The sequence below is a fragment of the Rhinichthys klamathensis genome, unplaced genomic scaffold, assembly GCF_029890125.1.
Source record: "Rhinichthys klamathensis goyatoka isolate OS25496 unplaced genomic scaffold, OSU_Roscu_1.1 h1tg000454l_1, whole genome shotgun sequence".
Classification (NCBI taxonomy): Eukaryota; Metazoa; Chordata; class Actinopteri; order Cypriniformes; family Leuciscidae; genus Rhinichthys; species Rhinichthys klamathensis.
The window spans coordinates 494,889-513,585 of NW_026606946.1; the positions used below are offsets into that span (position 1 = coordinate 494,889).

The window sequence follows — 18,697 nt, forward strand, 5'->3', positions numbered from 1 at the left end:
ATTATGCTTCAATACTTTATATATTTTATCTTTGTGGAGTAATTCCAAAGTACAAACATGTGTATACACACCATCCACTGATTCAGACACAATAGGAATCAGCTGTGGTTGGTCCAATCGTCCGATTGTTTTATACCATTTAATTTTTAGATCCGAAATATATTTCATTACAATATTACTGTAGAAATGTGGCAAAATGCTGTCTTAATCAGTTTTGTACTATGTTATTGTTTTGAACTTAAGTTTAACAGTTTTGAAAACAGTGTGTAAGCATGTGCAGATTAGCCTGTAGGTACACCGAGTTTTGGTGGTTGTTGTGTCGAAGTGAGAAAATAATTAAAGTAATTTGAAAGATGTTCATTGGATGCATTTTATGCCAAAGCAATGATAAAAGATCCTCAGTTTAGCCCACATACACTTCTGTTGTGCTCACTGTGTGACGAGTTTTGAAAAAGTGACCTAAGTATTGAGAAATGTGTCCTAGCGACTGTAAAAAACTGTAAGCCATGAATATTTAGAAAGAAGAAAAACTCAAATATGTGAGGAAACCCTAAGGTAAGCCTTGTTTGGCCGTTCCTATAAGTGTGTGACGTCACAGGAAAAATATGAATTTGTTAATGTAGGGTTAATTTTCAAGTATCTGAAGCCTCAATCTAACAAATTGGGGGCTCGTCCGGGATATTCCCGAGACACACGGGACTGTTTATTAAGAGGAAAAAGCTGAACTCCAGACCATGTAAAGAGTGAAAAGAGTCTCAGATATGGACTTTATGATACCAGATTTATGATTATATAAATGGCTGGTCATCAATGGAGATCATCTTTCCTTTAGACCAAAGCTGTGCTTTATGATGCAAATGATAATCCTAAAAATATCCTGATAATCTGAACAAGACGATCTGACCTGTGAGCGATTACACTGCCACATTAATATCAAACAGATGTTTTTATTCTCTAATGAGAAACACGTACGCTATTTACATATTCTAAAACCAGGGGTGGTGTTTATATTTATCCCTCTTTTATGGCACAAAAATTATTAATCATCTCACACTTTTTTTCATCTTTTAATTCTGATCTTTTGTCACTGGGAAACTTTAAAAAAGAGAGATGTCATATAAATGATGATGTTTTGTTTTTGATTAGCATTAGATGTGCAGGAATAAACGTGCTCATTCTGTGACTGTGTTTGATTAATGAAGTGTGTGTGTTAGAGCTTATTAAACTAGTGTTAGTAAGTGAAAGTGAGTTAGGACTAATTAAACAAAGGTTGAGACATCAGGTGAATATTACCTCATTTAACTAAAACCTTTATGGTGCATTCACATGTATGATGTACTATGCAGGAACAGATGGAAGTGCAAAACAAAGAAATAAAGAAATAAACTTGAGCATTGCCATTTTTAACGTGTTGTCATTTTGGTTACACTTTATTAGGGTGTCATTGTTACAGTGTAATTATATATTTAAGTACAGAGTAATATTAATAAACTACATGTATTTAGGGTAGGATTAGGGCTTGTTAAAGAGTTGGTTGCATGTAATTATGCATAATTTACTGTTATTACTATGGTAAGTACATGTAACATTGTAAAATAAAGTGTTACCAAATAGTTACCGCCATTTTGTATGTATAAATTTTTGACAATTTCCACACAAAAATTGCTAGTACATTTCACAATTAATTACAAAGAAGTGGAAATTGGATTGAAATTGAATTGAAGTATAAAGAATGAAATAGTATTTTCTTGTAAAACCTACTTCAATAATCTTTATTTTATTTTATGTTTTAAATAAATGCAGTTTTAACGACTGGTTAAAAACAAGGCTCGAAATGCCAGATATTTCTGTGTGTAATGTGGAGTGTAACGAGTCTGAAGTGTGTGTAGTGTTTTGCAGAACAGTGTGAGTGTGAGAATGTGTTTGTGTTAGTGCAGATCTGGGCTGAGGGTTGGCTCAGGTTTCACGAACTGAGTTATTATTTTAATTTTAGCGTGTAAGCAATTGTAAAATAAATAAAAGTGTGACCAGCATTAGTCTGCCCTCTGGTGGACGCAGTGCAGCAGACGATTAAACAATCATTCTCTCTGATGCAATCTTGCAGTTTATTTGTGCCTAAAATTAGAATATAAAAATAGATCTGTGCTTTCATGTTTTAAAAACAGAAATGTCAAACATCACGTTGTTTTTCTGATGAGTATGACCCACTTTTACTGTCTTGTCAGACGGCATTAAGACCGCGCGGAAGAGTCTGATGCGCGCGCCACACGCTCACCTGCAGCGGGGTGTCGCGCGCCGAGGTGGAGGAACGGGCTGCGCGCTCCCGTGTCCGGCCATGCTGCCCGGTTACAGCGGGGCGCGCGCCTAAAAACCGCACACACACACACCGCTCTCGGTTCAGGGCGGATCGGGATTTTTTTCATCACAGTGTCTCAATGGAAGATCCCGCTTGACCAGGATTTTCCTGTTTATCCTGGTTTTTGTCGTCCGAGCTTGTCATTTATTATTCTCCAGCAGAATTATCTGGAATATTTTCCATCCTCTATTCGAATGGCCGTTTGAACGCGGAAAAAACGCCGGTCTGCTTTTGTGTTGATGTAAATGATGCTCGTGCGCCCGGTAAACGCGCAGCGGGGAGAGCGGCGCGTCCGCTCGCGCTGATGACAATAGCGGACCTTAACGATATAAACGCGGAGGATAAAAACAGAACCTTTGGGAAAAGTCGGGAAACATGTCTCTCAGCAGAAGCATCGAGCTCGAGCACTTTGACGAGCGGGACAAGGCGCACCGCTCCAAACGCGCGGTGGTTTCGGGCGGCTCGGGTTCGCGCGCGAGCAGTCTGGTACCGAGTCCCGCGCACAGCGCGAACTGCAGCTTCTACCGCACGCGCACGCTCCAGACGCTCAGCTCCGAGAAACGAGCCAAGAAGGTTCGGTTCTACCGGAACGGGGACCGGTATTTCAAGGGTCTGGTGTACGCGGTGTCCAACGACCGCTTCAGATCAATGGACGCGCTCCTGGCCGAGCTGACGCGCGCGCTCACGGATAACCTGCACCTGCCGCAAGGTGTGCGCAACATCTACAGCGCGGACGGCGCGAGGAAGATCGCGAGCCTGGAGGAGCTGGTGGAAGGTCAGATATTAATGAGGATATTAGCGTGTTGAGGGCCGGAAGGGTCGCTGTGAGTCATGACCATATAAGGGCTGAACGGTTGCAAGTTCGAATCCCCGCAATGGTCTATATCGGCTCAATGCTCTTCATTTGTCACTTAGGCTACATATTACAAACGTGTGTAGTGAAATGGTTAAATCTCTCTCTCTCTATATATATATACTGTATATATATAGGCTATACATATACATTACTAATTTGTTATAGACTATTGATAACACATAATATAATATCGTCTAATATTATAAATAATATTCTATCAAAATTATAAATGGCAAATTATATATATATATATATATATATATATATATACTATAACGTCTAATATTATCAAAATTATAAATGTATAGGCTATATACACTCACCGGCCACTTTATTAGGTACCCCATGCTAGTAACGGGTTGGACCCCCTTTTGCCTTCAGAACTGCCTCAATTCTTCGTGGCATAGATTCAACAAGGTGCTGGAAGCATTCCTCAGGGAGTTTGGTCCATATTGACATGATGGCATCACACAGTTGCCGCAGATTTGTCGGCTGCACATCCATGATGCGAATCTCCCGTTCCACCACATCCCAAAGATGCTCTATTGGGTTGAGATCTGGTGACTGTGGAGGCCATTTTAGTACAGTGAACTCATTGTCATGTTCAAGAAACCAATTTGAAATGATTAGAGCTTTGTGACATGGTGGAAGTAGCCATCAGAGGATGGGTACATGGTGGCCATAAAGGGATGGACATGGTCAGAAACAATGCTCAGGTAGGCCGTGGCATTTAAACGATGCCCAATTGGCACTAAGGGGCCTAAAGTGTGCCAGGAAAACATCCCCCACACCATTACACCACCACCACCAGCCTGCACAGTGGTAACAAGGCATGATGGTTCCATGTTCTCATTCTGTTTACGCCAAATTCTGACTCTAACATCTGAATGTCTCAACAGAAATCGAGACTCATCAGACCAGGCAACATTTTTCCAGTCTTCAACTGTTCAATTTTGGTGAGCTCTTGCAAATTGTAGCCTCTTTTTCCTATTTGTAGTGGAGATGAGTGGTACCCGGTGGAGTCTTCTGCTGTTGTAGCCCATCCGCCTCAAGGTTGTGCGTGTTGTGGCTTCACAAATGCTTTGCTGCATACCTCGGTTGTAACGAGTGGTTATTTCAGTCACTGTTGCCCTTCTATCAGCTCGAACCAGTCTGGCCATTCTCCTCTGACCTCTGGCATCAACAAGGCATTTCCGCCCACAGAACTGCCGCTCACTGGATGTTTTTTCTTTTTCGGACCATTCTCTGTAAACCCTAGAGATGGTTGTGCGTGAAAATCCCAGTAGATTAGCAGTTTCTGAAATACTCAGACCAGCCCTTCTGGCACCAACAATCATGCCACGTTCAAAGTCACTCAAATCAACTTTCTTCCCCATACTGATGCTCGGTTTGAACTGCAGGAGATTGTCTTGACCATGTCTACATGCCTAAATGCACTGAGTTGCCGCCATGTGATTGGCTGCTTAGAAATTAAGTGTTAACGAGCAGTTGGACAGGTGTACCTAATAAAGTGGCCGGTGAGTGTATATGTGTGTGTGTGTGTGTGTGTGTCTGTGTGTGTGTGTGTGTGTGTTTGTGTGTGTGTGTGATATACAGGCCTATATATATTATGTTATGTTTTAATATCAATATTACAAATTGGGTTAGGCAAATATATATAAAATGGCAAATTTTATATATATACTATATATATATATACTGTAATAAAGAGATTATGTAATATTATTTATAAAATTATACAGTATTATTATTATTGTTTGTATATTATGCAATATTATATTAATTTTAGAATATATTTACTGTAAATGCAAAAATGAAATGTTCACGTGCAATAATGAGAATTTCGTCATGGAAAATTATGTCACAGTTAATTTTAACGGTACTTAAACAGGCATCATTCTTTTTTTCATAATTGTGCAAAACACAATATAATATACGTGTGTGTGTGTGTGTGTGTGTGTGTGTGTGTGTTTTCTCCTGAGCTCTTCTGTTGATCAGCTGAGCCTCAGTGAGTGAGTGGATGTCAGTGACTTTAGATCATTAATCAGTGAACGTCACAGTCTGATTGATCAGTCATTAGAGGGAGAGAGTCTCATCACACACACACACACACACACACAGCTCTCCAGCTCGTGCACTTAACGCCGGTTAACGGGACATGTGCACGCGCTGTTGATGTGTGTGACTCTGATGGACGAGCTCACTCAAATCTGCTGTCCTTTAAACCTTTATTGAAATATTTGTTTGCCTTTATAAAGATATCATATTTCTGCAGTCAGTGCTTCTGGTATTTTGCACAATCGGCAGTCTAAAGTTTTCTAAAGATGAAGGGTTTGTGTTGTAATCATCTTCATGCATCATGTATCAATATGTCATTCGTATATCGATAGCGCCTCGTGCAGTGTTAAACAGTCTCACACTAGCGGTTTGCGATAATTACGATTTTTAATTCTTCTGCGTTTATTTGATCAAAAATACAGTAAAAATGTGAAATATTATTACAATGTAAATCATCTGTTTTCTATGTGAATATATAGTAAAGTGTAATTTATTCCTGTGATTAAAGCTGTATTTTCAGCATCATTACTCCAGTCTTCAGTGTCACATGATCCTTCAGAAATCACTCTAATATGAGGATCTGATGCTCGAGAAACATTTATGATTATTATCAGTGTTGAAAACAGGTGATGATCACAGGAATAAATTACACTTTACTGTATATTCACATAGAAAATAGTTATTTTAAATTGTAAAAATATTTCACATTTTTAGTGTATTTTTGATCAAATAAATGCAGAAGAGACTCATTCAAAGATATTGTGTGGGTGAATTACAGGAGTTTAACAGTAACTCACACAGCTGGAGAATCACACAGATGATATTTTACTTGAACATCTGGAGTCTTTGACCTTGAGAAAGTCCTTGTGAGCTTGAGCTGGTGTTTGAATCAGCAGAAACTGACCTGAAAATAAGGGGACTTTCAGTCTGTGGCGTCAGCTTGTGGATTATAGAATTAAAGTACAGACACACACACACACACACACACACGTGCACGTTCACACCTGGCACGTGATGATGCTGATTTGACCCCTGGGGTCGTGTTGCCATGGCGATCGGCAGGAGCATCAATCACTGCATCAGCATTTTCACACACATAGTTTGGGGATGGTGGTCCAACTTTGCTTTTGTAACCATGGAAACCACTCAGAAATGGCCTAGTAACCATAAAGCAATTTCCATTACAACTTTCTATATCAGAGTTTCCCAAACTGGGGTTGGTGAGTTTGTGAAAAACTTTTAATTAATAAAAAAAAAAGAAAAAAAATTAATTAAATTACAATGATGTGAAATTAATAATGAAACATAAAAATGTAAAGGTAAAATTAATTATTTTCAAAAAAAACAAAAATGTAAAATTAAAATTATTTTTAAACAAAACAAATGTAAGTTGAAAATAAATTATTTTATTTATAAAACATGAAAATGTGAGATAAAATAAAACTTACATTTAAAATTTAACATATAGTTTAAAACAATTTTTAAAAATAATATTTATATAAAACTGTTTTAATAAAAAAGTAATTTATAATAAACCATAAAAATGTACATTTTTAAATAAAAATATCAAAATTGAAATTTTTTAAAACAAAACAAATTTAAATTTAAAAGTAATTTTACGATAAAACATTAAAATGTGAGATTAAATAATTTCAAAATAAAACAAAAATCTTTTTTTTTTAAAGTTTAAAACAAAACAAAATCTAAAATTTATATAAAAAATAAAAAACAAAATCTAAAATTTAAATATTTTTAAATGAAATTAAAATGTCAAATTAAAATAAATAATAAAAAAACATAAAAATGTCAAATTAAAAGATTATAAAATCAATCAAGATGAAATATTGTATTTATTTGGAATATTATTGTTAATATTTTACCTGCATGTCGAGTGACCATAAACCAACATCAAGGAACCAGGAACATGTGAATGTGTTGTTAAATAATTGAAATATTTACTTAACCTCTCAGGGGAACTTTAAAGTTTGAAAAATCCAGCTTTTAATGTTGTTTATGTGTCTATGTGGTGTTTTTAATCTGCTTTAAGACACACCATGTGTAAGTTCATAAGTCGACAGCATTGCTGAGTATTTTCTGCTTAAAACTGCAGTGAACCAAAGACAGAAACACCAGCGATTTCAAACCGTGTTTTTGAGACTGACGTCACAAACGACCTTGTAACCAATCAGATCAACGTGTGATCGTCAACCAGTGGATCTCTGAGCTGAGTGAGTGAGTGGAGGCGGGGCTCATTTGCATATTCATAGAACCGCGCATACTAAATGAGGCAAGGGTGTCGAGTTACATTCAAGATATTTTAAAGGCAAATAGAAATTTTTTTCAAGGAAACAAAGTTTAAATATGTCATTTCGGTGATTAAAGATGAGTTTTAAGGGATAAAATGATTGACTATACTGAGCAAACAAAACCCCAACTAATCTGAGATGTTCCCACCACAGGTGAGAGTTACGTGTGCGCCTCGAACGAGCCCTACAGGAAGGTGGACTACACCAAGAACGTCAACCCTAACTGGGGGTCGAGGGGGGCGGGGCTTGGCTTGGGGGCGGGGCCAGTGGGCGGAGCCACTCGTCCCGGGCCTCCTCGCGCACCGGGGGATTCCCGGGAGTCTAAAGACTTCATCAAACCCAAACTAGTGACGGTGATCCGCAGCGGCGTGAAGCCGAGGAAGGCCGTGAGGATCCTCCTGAACAAGAAGACGGCGCACTCGTTCGACCAGGTGCTCGCTGACATCACCGAGGCCATTAAACTGGACTCAGGTGTGGTCAAGAGGCTTTACACGCTGGACGGCAAACAGGTACAAGCAAATACTCATCGCGGATCATTTCAGGACGGAAAACGAGCTCGAACACTTCTGTTAATCAGTAAAGCGGTTCGGTCAGTTATTATATGATGTCAAATCGATTAATCGCGATTAATCGCATCGAACAAACGTTTGTTAGTGTGTGTCTGTATGTATATATCGATATATGTAAATATATAGACACACACACACATATGTATATGTACAAACGTTAATGTTCAATGCGATTAATCGCGATTAATCGATTTGACAGGATTATTGTATATATTATATACTTCTATCTGTGTATTATTAATTTTTTTTGTATTTTCAAGTATTATTATTATTTTGAATTTGCTTTTATATTTTCCGTTTTCATTATAACTGAAGTAGGGTTTATTTTCATTTTTTTGTATTTTTTTTTATATTTCTGTGTAGCTTTAATTTATTTTATTTCAGTTTTAGTCATTTTATTACTTCAACAGTTGATTTTATTCCATTTAAATTTAAATTTCTGAAGCCGATTTTTTATAGTTTTAGTTAGAAATAACAGCATTGCAATAATATTGAAAACGCCAGCATCAACACAATATTATATAGAAGAGATTTCAGAGATGTAAACTGATTTTCAACTAAAAAAGGGAAAAATTATGCGTTTTAGACGATTTTTGTGGGTCTGAAAATCCAAACTTTCACGTTTTTGAAAGCGATACCATTATCGTCTCCGTGTAAAACTACGAAAGCATGAATCTGTAAAAACAGGGACGTCATATGAGTTTAAGGGAGACAATTATTGACTACAGGGGGACTTTAAAAAGCATCATGAAAGCAACCAAAATATTTAAAGGGCCAGTTCACCCAGATATGATCTTTCTGTCATCATTTACTCGCCTCATATTTAAAAATATGACATATTTTCCTCATATTTTGATGGTTTAATTGAACTAGTTGGGTCATTAACAACAAATATCCCCTTTAAACATCATATTTGGCCATTACTATATATTATTATTATTTTTAATATATAATTATACATTTAAAATATTATTATTCCTTATATTTCATCTTATCTTACTATTTATCAAGTATTTATGTGTTTAATGCTTGTATTTGTGTATAAAGTATGTGATGAATCTTAATATTTCAGTCAAATAGTGCACTGTCACTGTTATGATGCTTTATGGCCGTAATTTGAGCTCAATCTTTCATCACATGCATGAGAAGCAGCGTAAACACTGCGTTAGAACATAAGCATGATTTATGCCGACAGAAAGCGGTCAGTCAGATGTGTGAGTGACAGCTGATGGGTTATGAATAATGAATGAGACGTTCTCTAAATGATGTCCGGATGAGTGTCTCTCTCTCTCTACAATTACTGTATGTCGATCGTCCCGGACGTCCTGTCTCTGACTCTGTTTCTGCACTGATACTCACAGTAAATGACACTGTGTGTGTGTGTGTGTGAGACTCGTCTGGTTACCATGGTCACCTGGTTTCCCCCTGTCCACTCGAGTGAACTCAGCTTTGGGTTCATCTGTATGCCGAGCGCCTCTCACTGCAGAGACGAGGGCTTTTCCTTCTCTAGGACTGAGATACGTGTGACCGAATGTGTGTGTTGTTCATTTCTGCATTCATTTTCCCATAACGCTTCACTCTCTGACAGTGTTGTGTCATGTTTAACATTAGTGACATATTTTATAGTAATATTAGCCAGATTTGAAGCCATTTCGAGATCAGTGTTATTTTAGTATTATTCAATTATTTATTAATATTTAGATTTAGCTTTCATTTTTCATTTCGTTTCATTTTTATTTTGTCGGTTTAATTTTTTTTCTTTATTATCTGTGCTTTTGTTAATTTTTTTTTTTTTTTATATTTGTATTTCACTCACATTCACACACACAAACACACACACACGCACTCTCTCTCTCTCTCTCTCTCTCTCTCTCTCTCTCACACACTCACATTCACTCACACACACACACACGCACACATGCTCTCTCTCTCTCTCACACACACACACGTACACTCTCTTTCTCTCTCAAACACACACACTCTCACTCTCACACACACACACACTCTCTCTTAAACAATCACACACTCACTTACACAGACTTTCACATACACACACACGCGCACTCTCTCTCTCACACACACACGCGCACTCTCTCTCTCACACACACACACACACGCACTCTCTCTCACACACACACACACACACACGCGCACTCTCTCTCTTACACACACACGCGCACTCTCTCTCTCACACACACACACACACACACACACACACACACGCGCGCACTCTCTCTCTCTCTCTCACACACACACACACACGCACTCTCTCTCACACACACACACACACACACGCGCACTCTCTCTCTTACACACACACGCGCACTCTCTCTCTCTCACACACACACACACACACATACAGGCATATGTGGTTTAAGAGGTCAATGTGACTTTTTAGTGGTTTACGGGGACACACCTTTCCCAACATCCAATCGACATGAAAGTCATGTCAAAAAATTTAATTTGATCTACAAAAAACAATCCATGCTTCAAAATAGCAATTTCACTTTTACAACACACAAATAATTATTATGTGACATTTCACAGGCTTATGAGGCCCATGCTGAATTGTGGTTTATGAGGTCACTCTACACACAACATGCTCAATTGTGGTTTATGAGGTCACTCTACACACAACATGCTCAATTGTGGTTTATGAGGTCACTCTACACACAACATGCTCAATTGTGGTTTATGAGGTCACTCTACACACAACATGCTCAATTGTGGTTTATGAGGTCACTCTACACACAACATGCCGAATTGACCCTTCGCAAAGACCCGCCCCCCTTATTTACTGTCGCTATTAGGGGTGGGAAAAAAAATCGATATTGCAATATATTGTTGTGCTCTCTGTCGCAATAAATAATCGATACACTAACGCCCAATATCGATATTTTATTACAACACAAAATGATTAATTTACCCGTTGTCAGTGTCACTGTCACTACCCAATATCTACCATTCTGTTTGCGGGGGGCGCTGTTCGAGTAAATAGGGGTAAAGTGGCGCAAACAGCGGCCGGTGAAGAACACAAGTTAACTAACAACAACAGAGAGAAGCGAGAAGAATGGCGGAAACCAATATAAAACGAATCAAAGACCCACCCGCTAGTTTCCACTCTAAAGTGTGGAGACACTTCGGGTTTTACGAGCAGAGAGAGCGCAACGGCCGCGCGCGCGCACTCTCACGTCTTCAAACAACACGAGCGCTGTCTTGCTCTCTCCCTCGCGCATATTAATCAAAATCAATTGACACGATAGTAAAAGGTCGGAAGACCGCAGTTTCACGTGGAGCATTTGGAGATTTTTAGAGATTAGAGACTCTAGGCCTAAACTCAATGAACAACATCTCAACACTAAATTATAAAGGCCTGTCTCATATAGACGCCTGTCTCGAATACAAGCCGGTGCAGTTCGACGATTTGGGAAAATAAAAACATGGGAAGTTTTACGGTATATTAATTCTCAATATGTACACATGCATTGTTAATCTTTCTTTTCAGTCACATATATCGTGATATATCGTTGATGAGATTTCTTCCAATATATTGAATATCGTAGATATCGCGAATCGTGATATTATCATATCGTGGACCACATATCGCCACAGAATTGAATCGTGAGGTACCTGTATCGTCCCACCCCTAGTCGCTATGTCCGACAAGCTACGCCGCTCTCACCAGTGGCGCAAAAAGTGGGTATGCGCTATATGCGGCGCATAGGGGCGCAGCACCATGGGGGGCGCCAAAGCGATGGTACATTTTTTTTAATTTAAATTTAATAAAAAAAAAATATATATATATATATTGTATTTTCTATATGTAGCTGCTGTTGTGCGTTTCTAAATCATTTCTGCATTTCTTCAATGTTATATAAAATTTTAGAGGACTAACAGGCTAGAGTAGGCGCCCTCATGGAGAAGGGGGGCGGGGTAATAATATCGCGAGCGGGCAGGGGCGCCGTGAGCGCTGAGCGAGGAGGTACAAGTAGCCTAGTGACTTGTCGTCGAAAAAGATGGATAAAACAAAATGCTGGGGGGCTAAAAATAGAAAAAGAAGGAGGGAAAATGAGATGGCATGTCATTTGATGTGACAGCAGCTAAATAAGTGCATGCTGAAAGCCAACAGGTAGGATTTAAAGTGTGACATCCAGGCATGTAGGCTATCTATATCTCTGTGGCCATCGGGGCTACCGGGAGATTCCCGGTGGGCCGACGTGCTTTTTCGTACTCTCATACTTTTTTTTTTTTTTTTGTCTTAACGGCCCATAAAACTCGAACATCGGCGGCCCATTCGTTTTTTTTTTTGCTTAATTGGAGGCGCTGGGTTAGTGCCGGTGTAATGCATTGGGCAAAAAAAGTCAGCGTTAGTTTTTTTCTGACACACCGGCCCATGAAACATGTCATCATGTGCTTATATCTTTCAAGTATAGAAATTAGTACAAAACTAAATATGAAAGTTTTCTTGTTACTATTTTTCAGTGCATTTGTTTTACAATATATGGCTATTACTATCATGGGATTAATATTATAACTATTATTATGTAGTAGTGTAATGTAGACAGACACTAACTAAAAGAGGTTTAAATTTTTCTTTGTTTAATTTGCACCCTGAATATGGGTTGGAGCTTTTAATTTTGAACTCTCAAAGTGCACCAGACTGCTGAATTTAACATTAAAGAACAGAAAATTTTCTTACGGGGGGCATGCCCCCGAACCCCCCTAGAGAAACAGAGGTCCACCTACCACAGTTTTACCTAAAATCCTGTGAGAAACACTGGTATTGCTGTTCCAATGGAGCTTATAGTTTTTTTTAGGGGGGTTCATCACAGTGGAGTAGCTATAGTTTAATTGTATTAATAAATGACAATTTTGCACTTATTTTATCTGTTAGCTCTCACTCATTCCTACTCACGTATTACATGGCACACTTTATTTATTTGTTTATTTATTTTGGGGGGGCGGGGGAGGGGGCGCAAAAATTGTTGCTGCATACCCCTCTGACACAGGGTAGTTGCGCCCCTGGCTCTCACACACACACAACCATGTTCTCACGCAGTGAAAAATACATCGCGGATTAGAGAGGAGACTGACAACACGCTGACAGACAGAACAGACCAGGTTACTTTTCGGGTTACTTTTGATATTAAACATATTAAACAAAGTCTCACCTTTCAAAAGTAATTTTTTGAAAGAAATTTAAACAATAAATACGGTTTTGTGACTCTTTAATGTGTCTAACAGATCGCTGTAGAGCCTCAGTTAAAGCCGCTCGTGAACCGATCATCTCTTCCTTCTAGTTCATTTATAGCATCAAATAAATATGAATGAACATCAGAAGGAATGTTGTTTTAACTGCGGAAAGGCGTCAGTATATTCAGTTTTTCAAGTTCAAATCCTCCCATGTTAATCTACTATCTCTCCTGACTGGTTTATGAGGTCACTCTACACACAACATGCTGCATTGTGGTTTATGAGGTCACTCTACACACAACATGCTGAATTGTGGTTTATGAGGTCACTCTACACACAACATGCTGAATTGTGGTTTATGAGGTCACTCTACACACAACATGCCAAATTGTGGTTTATGAGGTCACTCTACACACAACATGCCAAATTGTGGTTTATGAGGTCACTCTACACACAACATGCCGAATTGTGGTTTATGAGGTCACTCTACACACAACATGCCGAATTGTGGTTTATGAGGTCACTCTACACACAACATGCTGAATTGTGGTTTATGAGGTCACTCTACACACAACATGCCGAATTGTGGTTTATGAGGTCACTCTACACACAACATGCTCAATTGTGGTTTATGAGGTCACTCTACACACAACATGCCGAATTGTGGTTTATGAGGTCACTCTACACACAACATGCTCAATTGTGGTTTATGAGGTCACTCTACACACAACATGCTGAATTGTGGTTTATGAGGTCACTCTACACACAACATGCTGAATTGTGGTTTATGAGGTCACTCTACACACAACATGCTCAATTGTGGTTTATGAGGTCACTCTACACACAACATGCTGAATTGTGGTTTATGAGGTCACTCTACACACAACATGCCAAATTGTGGTTTATGAGGTCACTCTACACACAACATGCCGAATTGTGGTTTATGAGGTCACTCTACACACAACATGCTCAATTGTGGTTTATGAGGTCACTCTACACACAACATGCCAAATTGTGGTTTATGAGGTCACTCTACACACAACATGCTGAATTGTGGTTTATGAGGTCACTCTACACACAACATGCTCAATTGTGGTTTATGAGGTCACTCTACACACAACATGCCGAATTGTGGTTTATGAGGTCACTCTACACACAACATGCTGAATTGTGGTTTATGAGGTCACTCTACACACAACATGCCGAATTGTGGTTTATGAGGTCACTCTACACACAACATGCTCAATTGTGGTTTATGAGGTCACTCTACACACAACATGCCGAATTGTGGTTTATGAGGTCACTCTACACACAACATGCTCAATTGTGGTTTATGAGGTCACTCTACACACAACATGCTCAATTGTGGTTTATGAGGTCACTCTACACACAACATGCTCAATTGTGGTTTATGAGGTCACTCTACACACAACATGCTGAATTGTGGTTTATGAGGTCACTCTACACACAACATGCTCAATTGTGGTTTATGAGGTCACTCTACACACAACATGCCGAATTGTGGTTTATGAGGTCACTCTACACACAACATGCTCAATTGTGGTTTATGAGGTCACTCTACACACAACATGCTCAATTGTGGTTTATGAGGTCACTCTACACACAACATGCTCAATTGTGGTTTATGAGGTCACTCTACACACAACATGCTGAATTGTGGTTTATGAGGTCACTCTACACACAACATGCTGAATTGTGGTTTATGAGGTCACTCTACACACATGCCGAATTGTGGTTTATAAGGTCACTCTACACACAACATGCTCAATTGTGGTTTATGAGGTCACTCTACACACAACATGCTCAATTGTGGTTTATGAGGTCACTCTACACACAACATGCCGAATTGTGGTTTATGAGGTCACTCTACACACAACACACAAACCTAGCCTCATCCTGGTTTAAGGGGACTGACAAACATTACAAGGTCTACTATCACAATTTAAATAAAAGTATTTATAAAAAAAATATATATATATTTTTAAATGGTACTTTTGAATGTAGTTTCCACAAAAAAATATGACAACTGTAGTAATGATGCTGAAAATTCAACTTTCAATCATAGGAATAAATTATAATTTATGTGGTCCATAAATTATATATTTAAACTATATTCACATAAAAAACAGTTATTATAAATTGAAAATAGTTCACAATATTACGTTTTCTATTGTATTTTTGACAATTCAATTAATTAAAATTGACAATGCAATGATGATAATCTTGGATATTTGAGAAAACGTACACAATTTACTCTGAACAGAATTTTGGATCAGTAAGCCGTTTTAAATGTAAAAATACATGTGCAGATATTTAAAAATGTATTTAACAAAGTACCAACAGATGTTGAATGCTAGACATACTGAAAAATCAAGCTATGAACTAAAAAGGTTTAATGCTTAAAATAATAATTCATTAATTATAATTTAAAATATACACATATGCAAGTTTAGGACTGTGTTAATGAGTGAGTATTTGATTGTTTAGTTCAACTAATTAATTCAGACGACTGAATTAATGAGTGAGTGTTTGATTGTTTAGTTCAACTAATTAATTCAGACGACTGATTCATTAAAGAACGAAGGCAAGTGCCTGTCTTTATGAATGGATCATTGAATCATTGACTTGAATAATTCATTCAAAATGCTGAATCATTCAGTTAAGAAACACCACTGTGTGTTGCTCAGAGATGCGTGACTGTTCTGCAGTGATCTTTTTTTTTGGAAATAATTTAAAATGTATTCTATTTAAAAGTGTAAGCCACTTATTGCAACTTTGTTTATTGAGTGAATAAAATCAATGTTAAATCTGCAATCGTGCTGATATCCGGGAAACAACACTACTGGCCGTCTCATGTTGCTTAACTAGGCTACATCATAAACTATAAATGTAAAAACTAAATTTGAACAGCAGTGGTTGTTCTATATGTTTTTTTGTCTGTACTAATTTTTTCTGATTTCTCCACGAGATTCTCTCACGTCAACTGGTGTGACTGTTACTGTTACTGTTACAGTTTTTTTTCAATCGCTAACAAGCGCTTACCCATACTTCAGATACTTTTTCTAAACTCTTAACACAGACTCACACCTACAAAACACAATTGGCCAAATGGATAATTTTCTTCTCAAAAACACAATTTGTTAAATATATACTAACTCTTCATTTTAAAATAGAACACATCTTTCTCTGCACACACTAACTTTACCAAAACACTTGAAATCTGTCTCAAAATGAAATTATTCTGTCAAAGAATAACACTTGTTTTCACTTCACAAGGTACATGCAGTCAATCAAAGTACACCAGGTTTCAAAATACTGGCTGTTGTTAACATTAAAAAACTGCATAGACTTTGATGTTTCAGTTTTACAGGTATTTGCATGCAAAACATGCAATCCACCGTTTTTACACTACATTTCTTGGTTGGGAACTGTATGTCCACACATGTGCAGTAATGTTCACATTCAAAAGCATTTCAGTAAAAAGCAAATCAGTTTTTTTCACCTCTTACTGCCTCTCTCACTGCACCTCTCACTGCTCCTGCATCTCTCACTGCTCCTGCATCTCACTGCTCCTGCATCTCTCACTGCTCCTGCATCTCTCACTGCACCTCTCACTGCTCCTGCACCTCTCACTGCTCCTGCATCTCTCACTGCACCTCTCACTGCTCCTGCACCTCTCACTGCTCCTGCATCTCTCACTGCACCTCTCACTGCTCCTGCATCTCTCACTGCTCCTGCATCTCACTGCTCCTGCACCTCTCACTGCACCTCTCACTGCTCCTGCACCTCTCACTGCTCCTGCATCTCTCACTGCACCTCTCACTGCTCCTGCACCTCTCACTGCTCCTGCATCTCTCACTGCACCTCTCACTGCTCCTGCACCTCTCACTGCTCCTGCATCTCTCACTGCTCCTGCATCTCTCACTGCTCCTGCATCTCTCACTGCACCTCTCACTGCTCCTGCATCTCTCGCTGCTCCTGCATCTCTCACTGCACCTCTCACTGCTCCTGCACCTCTCACTGCTCCTGCATCTCTCACTGCTCCTACATCTCTCACTGCTCCTGCATCTCTCACTGCTCCTGCACCTCTCACTGCTCCTGCACCTCTCACTGCTCCTGCATCTCTCACTGCTCCTGCACCTCTCACTGCTCCTGCATCTCTCACTGCTCCTGCATCTCTCACTGCTCCTGCACCTCTCACTGCTCCTGCATCTCTCACTGCACCTCTCACTGCTCCTGCATCTCTCACTGCTCCTGCATCTCTCACTGCACCTCTCACTGCTCCTGCACCTCTCACTGCTCCTGCATCTCTCACTGCACATCTCACTGCTCCTGCACCTCTCACTGCTCCTGCATCTCTCACTGCTCCTGCACCTCTCACTGCTCCTGCATCTCTCACTGCTCCTGCATCTCTCACTGCTCCTGCACCTCTCACTGCTCCTGCATCTCTCACTGCACCTCTCACTGCTCCTGCATCTCTCACTGCTCCTGCATCTCTCACTGCTCCTGCACCTCTCACTGCTCCTGCATCTCTCGCTGCTCCTGCATCTCTCGCTGCTCCTGCATCTCTCACTGCTCCTGCATCTCTCGCTGCTCCTGCATCTCTCACTGCTCCTGCATCTCTCACTGCTCCTGCACCTCTCACTGCTCCTGCACCTCTCACTGCCTCTCACTGCTCCTGCACCTCTCACTGCTCCTGCATCTCTCACTGCTCCTGCACCTCTCACTGCTCCTGCATCTCTCACTACTCCTGCACCTCTCACTGCTCCTGCATCTCTCACTGCTCCTGCACCTCTCACTGCTCCTGCATCTCTCACTGCTCCTGCACCTCTCACTGCTCCTGCATCTCTCACTGCTCCTGCATCTCTCACTGCTCCTGCACCTCTCACTGCTCCTGCATCTCTCACTGCTCCTGCATCTCTCACTGCCTCTCTCACTGCTCCTGCACCTCTCACTGCTCCTGCACCTCTCACTGCTCCTGCATCTCTCACTGCTCCTGCATCTCTGCTCCTGCATCTCTCACTGCTCCTGCACCTCTCACTGCTCCTGCATCTCTCACTGCTCCTGCATCTCTCACTGCTCCTGCACCTCTCACTGCTCCTGCATCTCTCACTGCTCCTGCATCTCTCACTGCCTCTCTCACTGCTCCTGCACCTCTCACTGCTCCTGCACCTCTCACTGCTCCTGCATCTCTCACTGCTCCTGCATCTCTCACTGCTCCTGCATCTCTCACTGCTCCTGCACCTCTCGCTGCTCCTCTCACTGCTCCTGCATCTCTCACTGCTCCTGCATCTCTCACTGCTCCTGCATCTCTCACTGCTCCTGAGTCTCTCACTGC

General features: G+C 39.9%; 1 protein-coding gene across 1 annotated transcript in view; it reads left to right on the plus strand.

The window, feature by feature from the left end:
- Window positions 1–2,347: 2,347 nt before the first annotated feature.
- Window positions 2,348–18,697, plus strand: part of LOC130071748 (serine/threonine-protein kinase DCLK2-like) — a 50,635-nt gene continuing 34,285 nt past the window's right edge. The window contains exons 1-2 of the mRNA XM_056236609.1: window positions 2,348–3,131; window positions 7,730–8,085. Of these exons, the coding sequence (XP_056092584.1) occupies window positions 2,732–3,131; window positions 7,730–8,085 (756 nt within the window). The 5' untranslated portion in view covers window positions 2,348–2,731. The remainder of the gene's footprint in view (window positions 3,132–7,729; window positions 8,086–18,697) is intronic.